We start from the raw sequence: 14,905 nt of genomic DNA, 5'->3' as shown, positions 1-14,905 counted from the left end.
ACCAGTAGTATCTAAATAGATAAATTCATTTGTTCCAGTTGATTTTGCATAATCTTCAGATAGTTCAACCAAACTCTTTACATTTACTACTTTATATAAATTATTACAATCATAAACAATTTTTCCATTTTGTTTAACCACTAACTGATCAATTAATAAAGCTGCATTATTAATTAGAGCAATTTGGTCTCCATCAGCATAATTATTACCATTAGCAAGCTTATTTACTTTAAAACTTACTTCAAAATTACCATTAAACCAATCAAAATATGAACTTCTATCATTAATTGTAAAGTGATATCGGTTTTTTTTTTGCTTAACATTATTTCCCAAGACAGATATTAAAGCTGTATCTACTTGAATAGGAGTTAATTCATATCTTTCACAATATTGTTTTGTTCTAAACATGTATATATTATATATTATTTTATTTTTTATTTTAGTTTTTATTAAAGTTAAAACTTTAGTTTTTATTAAAGTTAAAACTTTAGTTTTTATTAAAGTTAAAACTTTAGTTTTTATTAAAGTTAAAACTTTAGTTTTTATAAATTAATCTGTTAATACGTTTTTGTTGAGCTGAAGTTCCAGATCCTGACAATATTCTATTTATTCTCATATGAATATCCTCCTCCTTATTATTTTTACTGTTATTTTTTTCTTGTAATTCCTTAGCAATTAAATTACCAACTGCTGGAGCAGGTTTCTTTTTAAATTTTTCAACCATTTTAGCTGCAGCTAAATTTCCAACTTCTGTTCCAACCTTTTTTGTTCCACTTTCTAACGCAGCTTTTCCTGCTGTTTCTAATGCTTTTTTTCCAGCTGTGCTAATTGAAGATGCGGCTGAACTTGAAAACAATTTCGTTAAAGTGTCAAAGATACCTGTTCCGTGTATGATTTCTTCTTCGGTCTGAGCATCAACATAAATAAATATTCCTTTATTTTTGTCATAAACTTTCTTGTACATTATATAAAACTAAAATTTATAATTTCATAATAAAAGTTTTAAAACTTTAGTTTTAATTAATTTCTTTTAATATTAGTGTAAAACTTGTTTCAACCTCATTAAAATTATTTATTCTACCAAATACATCTGTAATATATATTCTAATTGAATTTATAATATATTTATTAATTTCAGAATATCCAACTCTTTGTGGTTCTTTTGTAAATGGATAAGCTCTTGTTAAATCTGCAGTACATAAAGCATAAATAATATCACTGAAATTACCATCTACAAGTGAATTATCAATAAGATCACAATGAATGTAAATTGTATCCACAGAGTTAGTTATATTTGGTGTTGTAGTTCCCCATTCAGTATTTCCAATTTTTTTTTCTTAAATCCAAGCAATGTATGAAAATTTGACATTCTTAAATCCAACAAAATTATCTGTAATTGAAATCAAAATCTTAAAACTACTTAAATCAAATTCCAAACTTATTGGAGCAATGTCTGATTTATCAAATTCATAATCACCATTACTTATTAATGTTTCCCTAATATAATTATTAATATCTGTGTAACTGTAAGAACCATTTGTAAATATAATATCTTTCCAATCCTTACCATTATTATAACGAATTCTTTTATTACATATTCATCACTAATATTATGCCAAGAATAGGTTTTAGTGTTAATACTATCCAAACCGACAACATAAGTTTTATTTTTATCTAAAATTAAAGAACGACTAAATCTGATTGTAAAATCACTCGGAGTATTTTTATTATCTTTAACTGTTTCAGAACTTAATACTATTTTTTGTTCCATTTATATATTCAAGAAAAATATTTTTTATATAACATTTCATGTTCTTTTGGTAAGAGTGAATTCATTTTTAATAATTGATCTACTACCCTAATACCTTCATTTTTTAGTTCTTCATTATTATTTCCTGCATCAATCAAACCACAAATTAACTCCAACTCATTAATCAATTCTTCTGGATTACATGGACAAACGTCATAACCTTGTCCTCTAATTACTTTTTTAAATTTTATAGATCTTTAATTGATAGGTAATCCTGACTTTTCTGTTAATTCTTTGAATATTTTTCTAGAATGAATTGAATGTTTTTTATTATTGTTATATCTTTTATTAATCAAATCAATCAAATCATTATCTACTTCAGTATTAATTACTTCTTTTCCAGTTCTTTGATCCTTAGCAATTAATTTGTTTTGACCATAAAGTTTATTTAAGTTAATAATTAAATTACCATAATGTCCATTTGGTGAAACTTTATATGGGTTATGATATTTTATTCCTTTTCCCATATACTTTTTTCCTTGTTTTAAAATATCAGTGATTACGTCTCTATATTTTTTATAATTTTCCGACTTAGCTATAATTGCTTCCTTTTGCTTCAGATCAAGATCTGTGGGATTTTTCATTCTGGTTATTGCACCAGATTCATTACCCAATTTTTTTATATCCTCTGATACATTTTTTATGATATCCTCTACTTCTTCCCTAGTCATTTTTTCATTAGGATTTTCAGATTCAGTGTGAAAAAAATCAAACACTTCTTGCGGCGTATAATATTGTTTTTCATCTAAAAGATCTAAATCAATATCTTTATTAAAATTAACTGTAAATTCTTTTGGTCTTGCTCCCAATTCTTCTTCTGATTCTTCAGTTGTATCATACTCATCTTCTTTTAGATATTGTGGTAATGGTTGTAATAATGGTTGTTGTAGTTCCGGAGGTGGTGGTTTTTCCAATAACTCTTCCAACCTTTTTAGATTTTCTATTTCATGTATCTTATCAGCAAACTGTTCTGGAATTAATGCCAGTTGTTCTTTAATTCCAGGTAATGCTTTTAACTGACTTGATAATTGTTCTTTTTGACTTTCTATTTTTTCAGTAATTGGCTTATAAATTTCAGTATACATGTCCCGATTTGTAGCTTTTTTAATTTTTTCTCTCTTTATTTCTTCTCTAAGATCTCTCATCTTTTGCCCGACTAATTTTTTTCTTATTCTTATTTCATTAAGTTTTGATTGCATTTATATAATAATGTAAGATAATGTAAGATAATGTAAAATAATGTAAGATAATGTAAGATAATGTAAGATAATGTATTATTATATATAAATGGAAATTCCAAATTATGATACAAAAAGTGATAAATCCAATAACTTTAAACAACGTTATCCTTTTATGCCGGATTCATGTTTTAGAATGTTAAAAATGTGGATCTTCTGGATCTGGAAAAACAAATACATTAATGCATATACTTCGAAAACCTCTTATTATTATGATAAAATTTACTTATATGCTAAAACCTAGACAATCTAAATATCAAGATTTAATTAACCAATTAAGTCAAATTGCAAAAAAAATTAAAGTAGATCCAAATGAAATACTTGAATATTCAGCTGATCCTAACCAAATTGAACCTTGTGAGAATCTTGAATCAGAAAAACAAAAAGTAGTAATATTTGATGATTTTGTATGTGAAGATAAAAAAGTTCAAAATGAAATAACAAAATACTTTATTCAAGGACGTCACAGAAACTGTTGTGTTATTTATTTAAGCCAGTCTTACTATAAAACACCAAAAGATATCCGAATTAACTGTTCACATTATATTCTATTTGAAAGTCCAGGTAAAACGAGAAAATGATATGATTTGTAATGAACAAAATATTAACCCTAACTCTTTTGCTAATGCAACAAATCAAAAATATGATTTCTTATATATATTGACAATCCAAGGAAGTTTTTTAGAAAAAACTTTACTGGTAATATATAATAATTATATAATGGGAGTTTTTAATAATAAAAGAACAAATAAGTGAACCTTGCAGTATAAGTAAAGTTAAATTTGATATTGATTTAAGTGATTATGCTACTAAAAACAATACAAAAAGCTTAAAAAGGACATGGAATCGCATCTTCACAGAAATAAGGAACTTGATAACACAATGGACAGAGCATTAGATTGGGAGGTAATAACCTTATAAACCTAGAGATCCAGATAAACCCAACGATGCAGTTTCAAGACGATTTATGTTTAAAAAAGTTCAAAGTGTAATGGATGACTATAATCTTGAAGACATCAAATCTATAAAACAGACATTAGAAGAAGAAGTAAAGAATATAGAAGAATTAACAAAAGATTTTAAAAAGAATTCATTATTAATAGTTGAATTACAAGATAAAATTGAAAAAGAAATGAAAGCTATGGTTGATTCTATTAAGAACTTGAAGAGAAATCTGATTTGACAGATGACAACATAAAAGAAGTATTTCGAGTTAAATTTAAACAATTTTATTCACTCAAGTTCAAGAATTAAAAGATAGTATGATTAAACATGAAGAACTAAAAGACAAGATTATTGAAGCTGAGAAAAAGTTACAAAATATGTATCAGTTAGAAATCAGAACAGAAATAAATAAACTAAATACAGTCAAACCTGTGAACAAAGGCCGGCCAAGGGAGAGGGGAGAAATGGCCTTTGTTCACAGGTGACCTTTGTTCGGAGGTCAACTTGGGTCATTAGTTCTATTGCCTTTAATCCGTTTCAGTGTTGATATTTAAGGTGTATAATAGAGTACATGATGTACTTAATCATTTTAAGTCCATGTTACAGTGGCACACAGACTTGGTCATTATCATCATCATCATCATCATCATCATCATGACTTTGACAGTCTATTGGATATTAGGGATATTAAGGATATTTGAACCACAGGGCATAATTCATCAAGGATGCATGATGTATAGAAAGATATAAAGGAATTCATTTGTCATTAAATGTTAAATGTATTCTCAGATAATTCAATTTTCATATTTTCATATACATTTATCAACTTCAGTACAGCAATACAAACTGAAAACATGAATTTAACAATCGTTGTAAGTAAAAGTAATGGTAGCACACAAACTTGGTCATCATCATCATTCATCATTATGTTTGATCTAATATATATGACTAAGAGTTTATATATTATATGTTAAATGCATTTCTCAGAAAATGTGACAGTCACACAAATTTTAAGACCTTCACATATGACATACATGTAACCCGAAATGTTCAGCGTTTGGCAAAGAAGTCACTGATCTTACTCTGCTTAGTGTTCCCTACAAGTTTTTGGCTTGTGATAATGTCCTCGGCATCAACAAATGTACCAAGAAGATTTTCATATCCATGGGCTACTGCATACTTTTTAAGTTTTTCAATCATTTCCAAGCACTCATTTGTAGAACACACATTATCTTCTTGTTCTTGAAGCTGATCATCCTCACAGTCAGATGTTTCATCACTGACCTGCTCTTTCATTTCCGAAAGCAACTCAGTAGCAGGCCTGTCCCAGTCCTTCATTTCAGAATCACATGTTTTGAACTCCTTGTCAATATTCAACAATTCCATAAAATCACAATCGAACAACTGTCGAGCCATTACATGAAGCGCTATTGGATAGTTATCACCTCCTCTTCATCACTCTCTGAATCGTTCAACACTGTGCATTCACTTTCACTTTCAACACTGTTTAACTGAAATCCACACTTCGCGAAACACTTAACAATGGTGCTTATTTCAACTTCTTCAAATGCACGTGCAACCCAGTAAATTGCATCCAGCACACTTATATCTTTCAACAGATCAAATCCACTTTTTCCCTGCTTAAGTTCCATTTGACTGATCACGTACTGTAGTTGTTTCTTCCTGTACTTGAGTTTCATTGCCTGAATTATTCCTTGGTCCATTGGTTGGCATAGAGATGTTGTATTTGGTGGTAAGAACTTAACATTGACATTTTTGAGATTAAACCTGAGGATGGGATGGTGCATTGTCCACAAAAAGAAGCACTTTTCTACCTTCATTTGTCTGTCAAACCAGTGTAGCCATTCTTCAAAGATTTCGCCAGTCATCCAGGCTTCTTGTTAGATTTGTACATTACCGGCAGACGATCCTGTTTGATACCACGAAACACCTTGGATTTTTCGACTTCCCGATAACCAACGGTTTGATCTTTTCCCCTGAAATGTAAAAAATAAACGAAATCAAGCAACTGTTGTCTGTGATTTAAAAAAAAAAAATAAAAGGATGCGAAATGCGCTGTCCATGCTTTAAACATTGTAAGTGATGTTAGAAATCAACTTTTGCATTCATTTTTAGACATGAAAAAATCCGAAAAGTCCCATTAAATAAATATACGCCCTGCTCCCCACTTTCCCATAAAGAAAAAAAGAAATAAATAATTCACCGACCAACTACCGTAAATTGTTAAGCATGAATACAAACAAATATTTTTTTTCACCTTACAGAAATACGGAAATGTGTAGCCGTGAAACACGCCAGTGCATTGTTGTTTAAAGGCGTTTCAGTTATGTAGGCCTATGTTTTTTGTTATCCCAAGAAATGAAAATCTATCAAATTGTTGGGGTGAATCGAGCCAAATATTTGTTAACAGGTAATAATTAAGCAGTGAGAGACAACAGTGGTTTCTATTTCAATGGGAGCAAAAAATGCTGCCCAGCTGCAGAGTGAATGTGATGAACTTCAGTCATTTTTAGTATTTTACTTCCGGAATATCCGAACATGCTCGTTCGAAATATAGACATTTTTTCTAAGACTGTACAGTCAGTAAAAATGATTTCACCGTTGGTCAACCCAACTTGTATCAATTATGCAAAATAGACACGTGCAATCCATTTACCTTCTAATGTATTATCTATCAAGGGAATGTCAAATCAGTCATTTTGTGCAACCGGAAATAAATCCGCAACAAGCAACATGGATTACTTCCCTTAGATGTGCGTGATACACTGTCCAATTTACAAGTTCAGTGAAATTCGTTAATCGAATGAAAAGAGAAGCAGACCTAACTTACGAAAAAATCATTACCTGTCATGCTAGCACACAAGGCCACAGTCAGAACGTTCTTTTGACGTTTGCCGCCCGAGCAATCCTCGCCTTTCTTGAAATACGTGGACTTAGTCGAATCCCGATAGAAAAGGCCGGTCTCGTCCATATTAAAGATGTTTTCTGGTTCATACCCTTCGCACAACGATGGTAACATGTCTTTCCAGTCTTGCACAACAGTTTTGTCTACATCACCGCGCTCACCAGACATTGTCTTAAACACAATATTGTTCCGTTTAAGGAAACTTTCCAGCCATCCGTTTGATGCTTTAAAGTCATTTACACCTAAATCCTGCGCATATTTTAATGCTCTTTCTTTCAGAAGCGGACCTGACACATTAATTCTACGTCCAGTGGCATCATTAAACCATTTCAAACACAAGTCATTAATGTCCTCATAAGTGGTTGCCCGGCGCGGTCGTTTATACTCTATGTTAACATTATTTTCAAACTCGTCCATAATTTCGCGTTTCCGTTTCAGAATTCCATGAATTTGTGTCCTGCCAACACCAACTTGTTCTGCAATAGCCCTGCCACTTTTACCACTTTCACTAAGTCTTATAACTTCCACGCGTTTTTCTAACGTAAGAAAGTTCCGTTTCGACATTTTTCTATGATAAGTAAGCACTTAATTTAGTAACGTTTGACTGGTATTTTGAACACAATTCGAATGAGAGATATTAACATAATGAATATATTTAATGAAATTGCTCATTTATTACAAGCACTTCACCGTTCATTAAAAAGTGTGAAAAACTGCAGGTGTACCAAGGGCGGTTAACAATGTACAAACAACTCAATTATCAACCATATTATCGATTGCAGAACGTGTTCAACAATCGATCAAAAACAATCAATAACACCGATTGCTCTTTATGTCGTTAATAAGGAGGGGAAGGACTTTGGCTGGCCGCTGGCCGCGGTCGGCAGGTGGCCGCTATTCACGGCCTTTTTATGACTATATTTCGACGGGGGGAAATCTGGTTGCCCGTTGTCGACAGGTGGCCGCTACTTACAGGTGGCCGTTAGCACAGTTTTGACTGTACTGAAACTGAAAATAAGCATAAAGATTTATTAGAATTAATTTCAAATAAACTTGCAGAATATAAATCTGAACTGGAAAAGGCAGCTTCAAAAAGAGTTGATGATCATGACACAGCATTAGATAACCTTAAAAAAGAAATTAATTCTAAAATAGATTACTTTAAAAAACAAATTCGAAATTGGATTAGTATTGTTGACAACCGTCATAATTTAAAGTATGCAGACTTAAGTAATATTACAAAAAAATTACAAGAAGATATTAATGAATTTAATGCTAAAGTTGAAAAACATAAAAGTGAACTGGACTTTGTAGTTGAAAAATCAGTTAAACAAGGAGAATCAATCACTGTTAATACTAAAGCAATTAACACAATTAATGATCAGCTAGAAAATTTTAAGAAACAATTTCAGAACTTGATTAGTACTGTTGACACACGTCATAATTTAAAGTACGCGGAATTAAGTAAACTTACAGGTTTATTACAAAAAGATATTAATGAATTTAAAGATAAATTTAATGATAAAATTAATGATGAAATTAAAAAAATAATAAATGATCTGGACTCTGTAGTTGAAATATCAGCTAAACAAGGAGAATCAATCACTGCTAATACCCAAGTAATTTCTACTAATACCCAAGAAATTACAAAAGTAAAAAATGCTTTTCTAAAACAAGAAACACAATTAGCTAGAACAAAGAATACTGTTAACAATCTATCTGCTTTTGAAGTTGCTACAACAAAACGACTTGATGATTTAGCTGAAATAATTCTTCAACTTAAAAAGAAAGATAAAAATATAAAAGAAGAATTGGAAAAAGAAATAGAAAAATTAAAACGGAATGAAGTATTTCTTTTTGAATACAACAGTGGTTATAACACAGATCCATGGAAATACAGTACTTATGGATACTTAAAAATGAAAAAGTATTTTAACCGCAATGGTGTCTGGATGTATTCAACATATGAAGGTTTAAGTGGTTTTAATGATGCCAATCTTCATATGTTGAATACACTTAATTTGAAACATAGCGATGTCATAAATTACGGAGATTTTATACACATAAACCAACAACATAATATAGCTGTACCAGATGTACTTTTAGAAGGTGTGTTTTCAGTCAAAAAAGCTGTAATTTATATAATAGATATCATATTTTTATTATCGGAGCTCGGGCCTTTAAATGAACTGAGGAAAAGCTCAATATCATATTTTATATTTAGGTGGTGGGATGATAATGATGATGATCCATTCCAATTATTTCCCATTAACAGTGTAAATATAGCAGCCGAGGACTTTGACATTAGATCAGACGGAGCATCTATGTATAAGAAAAAATTTAAAATTTATCTAACAAAAGGAACAATGTTTGACATTCATCCTTATGACGATTCATCATCTACAGAAATAAATTTTATGCCTTTGACGGATAGTTACATCAAATTCTACATATTGGAGGAATATACACTAAATTATAAAGAAAGCAAACTTTTGAGTTAATCTTTAGTTTTTATTTAACTGGAATAATTAATATAATGGGAATATTCCATACTACTCTCAAAAGCGTATGTTCAATCATGCATATGCCTATGGCATACTCAAACGATTGAGTGATTTTCATAACATAAAAGTATTATGATATTCATGTATTATGATATACATAAAAGTATTATGATGAGTTCATGTGTATACCTATAGCATACTCAAACGGTTGAGTGATTTCAGTTGTTTGTACTTAAATCTTGTAATACTTGTTTAATAGTTGTTAAAAAATGCAAAAGCCGTGTTCTGTACATTTATTTTAACCCCGACGCCAGGTAGAATTTATTACGTGCACACCCGACGCCGGGGTGAACCATTAGTCTTTCCTAAGAGACCTCATCTGTAGGCTCACCATGCAGCTGGTTTTTCCTAAATCATCAAACCTGCCCGGTTTTGCAGCCAGAATCACCTTCAACCCCATTGTTCGTTGCCTCCCGAAACCTTTGAAACTAGAGACAAGAACGAAGTAAGGCAATTCAGTGCTATTACAACATTGACGGAAGAATTCTTTATGTGCACAACCAGTCAATGTCATAACAGCAGGCTGTAACCGTTAACACACAAGGCGATCCAGTACACAAACCATACTGCAAGCTACCTTTAAACAGACAAGGAAGCGTCAGATCGACTTCCGGAACTAAGCATAACACAACACGACTCAATGATATAAAAGTTGAAACCGGTTTTATATAGTGTATATTCTTTATTATAATAGTGTTATGGTTTTGAAATTATCATAATTTATTTTTCATGTGTTATAATTTATTCAATTACTTTTTGTTTTTAAATAATAACAACTCCTAAAGTAATTTTATTCTTCCAATATTAATTAAAATAATTTGTATGAATTTCAGTTATCAAAGGGAGATATTACTTGTTTTTTTTTAATTTCAATTATTAAAGAGGGATAGATTTGTAAATAACCTGACCTTGTTATATTTGTTATATTTAGCATTTGGTTTCCCGGTCTAAGTTATTTTTAGTTTGAAATTTTCTTGTTTCATGGATAATTATTAATGTATTTATTGGTATTGTGTACATTTTGTGTCATTTCTAATGTCTTTAACAGTTGTTTTATCTATGTAGAAGGATTACAAAACAAGGAAGTAAAAGAGTGATTTAAACAGAAAATAAATGTGGTCTAAATTCAACCACATTATATTTTACTTCCTGTATGTTATATTAGGTCAAACTTATTCTACATTTTGTCTCTCGGTGTAGTGTTTAAAGATTATTTAAAAGTTTTTAAGTGGAAACTATTTTTAAATAAAGACATATGTTTTCTTCATTTTAAATCATCTTTAATTAAATCATCTTTAGTTAAATCAGAGGTTTTTACTGGGTTTAAAACCTGTGGATTTTAAATTGTCCGGCATTGGTCAGTCCTGACCAAGGGTCAAAAGGTCAAGTGGGGTCAGATGTTTCAAAAACGCTATATTCCTATACTACTCAAATGCACTATGTTGTTTTTTTTCATGGTCACGGTGCGGCTCAAATTATGTTATATTCTATTAAGAAATTATAGCAAAGTAAAACGTTTTCTTTTCACTAATTACTTTAACGGATATCAAGGGGAATATTGAAATAGCTGTAAAAATTTAACAAATAACAGATATGCGTGCACACAGCCATCCAAGAAAATAACAATCAATAGATTTTCGTGCTGTCGTGTAAAGAGAGAAAAAAAGGATACCTTTGTTCTTTGTGACGCCAGGTTCAATAAAAGACTGTTGAAAAGTTTCCTACCCACAGTAGAGATAAAATTATTTCTTTCAGGCTGACTGGATATTCAGGTTTAGTTTGTCGATTAAAAAGTCTTTGAGAACATTATGCAACGGTTAAGGTGATTAACCGTTAGCCTGCTGTCGGCAAGTGATTCTGCCTTTGCGACCAGTGTATGAACTGCACTGTTCTAAATTCAGTCTGTATCTTTTTGGTAAGCACCAATTTTGACAGTTAATGGTACCGTCCACATTGAAAGATTGACAAGTTCATTATAAAAAATTAGCAGGGTAAAGGTTAATATGCCCTACTACAACTTATTGTCTGCTAGCCTAATACAGATTTGATCTACTACATTTGTATCATGATAAAATCAGACTATTTATTTGAAAGATATTTACTTTCATTATGTTTTATTTTATACCTATTTGTATCGTCCAATTATCGATCCGCATTTGTACCAAGAGACCGTCAATTACATCTGGGAAATTAGAGCTAAAAAAACCAAGATTAATTGCATAATAAGCAGTTTAAGGTGTCCGATACACAAATAAGCAAGTTTATATAACAGTGCTATTAAATATATCAAATATTGATGCCTGGTAAGCTCATTGGAGAGGTCTATGTGGCAAGTTCAATGTACAATTATTGCAGTGTTAGCTTTTGAACATTTTAAATGAAATTCAGTTACTAGGAAATGCTTGGGCCTGCAGTCGGATTGGCGGAGGTTGATCATAACCTGAAGATGACTTATTAATTTTGAGGTCATTAGGTCATGGTCACAGTGACTGTAACACCTAATAGGTCACAGTGAACATTTTAAATGAAATTCAGTTACTAGGAAATGCTTGGGCCTACAGTCGGATTGGCGGAGGTTGATCATAACCTGAAGATGACTTATTAATTTTGAGGTCATTAGGTCATGGTCACAGTGACTGTAACACCTAATAGGTCACAGTGACCTGCAACAGGGAAACTATTTTTCGTCTATAGCACAACCTATCATATAACCAGAGACATAATTATGTCCCAGAGACATAGATAACATCTCTGATATAACTTATAAAGGAGAGCACTGTACCTCTCCTAGGTTTCTTTTTTAAAAGAAGCCTACTTGTATAATTTTGGTATCATTTGAAAGTGTATTGTCTACTGAAAAAGAAAATATAATTTACATGATAAAAATATGTTATAGATTTTTTTATTATTTTACTTTATAGTCTTCAACGATAATTCAACAGGAATCCAGTTACTACCGTGTAAGAGTCAAAAACATGACTTTAAGGACTCTGGCATATTATTCATGGTCATCTTATTTACCAATTCTAATTTAGCTGACAAAATTCTTTCAAATGATACCAGAAAACACATGGGGTCACCAGGCATCGAATTGTTACCTATTTGTGGATCGGATACCTTAAAATACTGGTAAATCTTTGTTTTCCTTGCTAGAAACTAGTATCATGTAATTCAGTTATCCAAGACAAGAACGAGTTCTTTGATACTTTACAAATAAACGTAATTTGTGTTCTCATTGAAGTACACGTTTAAGTTATTTGTCAGTAAAATCATATCAGTTTAGACTCTCCCTAAATATTCAAAAATACTATGTCGTTCAAATAGAATATCTTATATGCAATAATACATCACATTGATATTATAGCTCCCATGTTCGTACAAAACATAAACTGTTTTCTTTCTGTACAAAACACGTACTGAATGTTTAATGATCTAGTTGTATATAAAGAAAAAAACGTATACTTTCGTATAAAACACTGATTCAGTAATATCAAGGGTGATCTGACGTTATTCACAAGAAAAACATTTCTAAAAAATCTTTTTCTGCTATCTTTTGCATACGGATTTATATCCCTTGGAATGTGGTATGAATGTATCTTTAACGTATAACCTACTAATACTTTAGGACTGTAATTAATTTTCAAAAAATGTTTTTTTTAAAGGGAATTCCTATAGTTTTTTATTCGCATCTTTCTGCGCAGCCGACACTTTCTATGGAAAACTGAACTGAAGTCAACATTTGTTGAAACGTGTTACAGACACTCTTAAATATGAGGAATTTTGAGTGAAATAACATTTTTGATAAGTTATATCAGTAATCAAATGTTGATACTGGTTTATGTTGTATTGACAAGTATCATGCCTGACAGGTATCTTGCTATTTTTGTGGTTGTGTTTTCACATTGCATTTAAGTACAAAAACAGTGTTGTTCATATAATGTAAGATAATTGACTTAGTACTGATAAGACAATATCACCTTTCAGATTATTTAGTATTCAATTATAGAAAGAATAAAGATTTTTTAAAACTTTTTTAAACTTTTAGCAGACATACATGTAACCAATTTGGCCAGGTTCGTGCCATTTCCGTCCGAACAGGTGTTGCATTCTAGCGGTCTTAACTTAAAATTTAGCCTGGTGACCCATACATTTTTAGCCATTTTTATGCTCACAATACAATTATCTATACACCAGAAGAAAAAGAAAAAATTCTATGAAAGAGTTTTTTCAAAATTAAAAAACATTCTTCACTATGGGTATTTTTCATTGAAAAAAGTTCACAAAAGTAAATATGAAACAATATTTTTTTTTTCATTTGTACCCATTATTGTAAGGATAGAGTATTACAAATATGACTATGATATCAAATAAGTATATAATAAAATCTGTAAAACGAAAAAACCGTATTGTGCTGCCTGGATGTATATTTTGGTTGGTATTTATAAAAAAGCAGAAAATTATGAAAATGTTGAAAAATCGCTGGCAGTTTCAGCAACAGTGGGTGTGTTCAAAACAATTTTTCACAAAAACAAGCCTGGTGACCTATTGTTTTTATTTGTTCATTGTTTTCTGCACAAATTTTCCTATCATATATGTGAATTTAAAAAAAATCTATAAAAGGAAAAAAACTATAGGAATTCTCTTTAAACAATAGTAAAACTGTTTGAAGCAAGAAAATACTTTCATTAAATATGTCAGACAGAATAGTAAGCTGAAATATTTTGCCACATAGATTTTCTGGCACATGTAATGTATCACCATTCTTTATTGTAATTTTCCATGTCGGAAATGCTAGGAAATTGTTAAGCACAGAAATTAGGAAAATGCTCTCCTGAGAAAACAAAAATCAAGCAAACAGACTGACAACCGTTTTTTCAATCTGCCATTATGTGTCTTTCATTCCTTTTAAGCTCATCTGTCACGTAGTGACAATGTGAGCTTTTGTGATCGCACTTCGTCCGTCGTCCGTCCGTCCGTCGTCCATCCACAATTTCTTGTGAACACGATATAGATCTCATTTTGCAATCAATTCTAATCAAACTTGCACTAAACCAGTATTGCAAAATATCTGTAACAACAATAGATCTTGGATTCCATGATGAATCCATCATATCCAAGCATAGGTTCTGGAGTTACAGCCGCTGATTGACCCCTGAAAGGGCTAAAATTTATAATGTTTTAACTTGTGAACACAATAGAAGTGACATTTTACATTTGATTTTAACCAGTGCACTTAAACACTTACACACAACTTTAGTCACAATAAAATCTCGGTTCCTTTCGAAAACCAGCTAGATTCCATCATGGGTTCTAGAGTTACTGCCATATAAAGGTTTTATTAATGCTTTTTATGGTTATTTTATTTGATACAAACTTGCACAGAATGTTTACCTTGATAATATCTAGGCCATGTTAGAAACTG

The 14,905-nt window shown here is 30.9% G+C and overlaps 2 protein-coding genes across 2 annotated transcripts; both read right to left on the bottom strand.

Moving 5' to 3' along the window:
• Positions 1-5,420: 5,420 nt before the first annotated feature.
• On the bottom strand, positions 5,421-5,882 carry LOC128558887 (uncharacterized). The gene has a single exon (XM_053549153.1). The coding sequence runs from the start codon at positions 5,880-5,882 to the stop codon at positions 5,421-5,423; it is 462 nt and encodes a 153-aa protein (XP_053405128.1).
• A 953-nt stretch (positions 5,883-6,835) lies between these two features.
• On the bottom strand, positions 6,836-7,483 carry LOC123565334 (tigger transposable element-derived protein 4-like). Its single transcript, XM_053549152.1, has one exon. It carries the CDS (start codon positions 7,481-7,483, stop codon positions 6,836-6,838), a length of 648 nt encoding a protein of 215 aa, XP_053405127.1.
• Positions 7,484-14,905: the final 7,422 nt, after the last annotated feature.

The sequence above is a fragment of the Mercenaria mercenaria genome, chromosome 8, assembly GCF_021730395.1.
Source record: "Mercenaria mercenaria strain notata chromosome 8, MADL_Memer_1, whole genome shotgun sequence".
Lineage (NCBI taxonomy): Eukaryota > Metazoa > Mollusca > Bivalvia > Venerida > Veneridae > Mercenaria > Mercenaria mercenaria.
This window is presented reverse-complemented; position numbering and strand designations above follow the sequence as displayed.

Coding starts and splice junctions, on each gene's coding strand:
- LOC128558887 (XM_053549153.1), bottom strand. CDS start 5,882: ATGACTGGCGAAATCTTTGAAGAATGGCTACACTGGTTTGACAGACAA.
- LOC123565334 (XM_053549152.1), bottom strand. CDS start 7,483: ATGTCGAAACGGAACTTTCTTACGTTAGAAAAACGCGTGGAAGTTATA.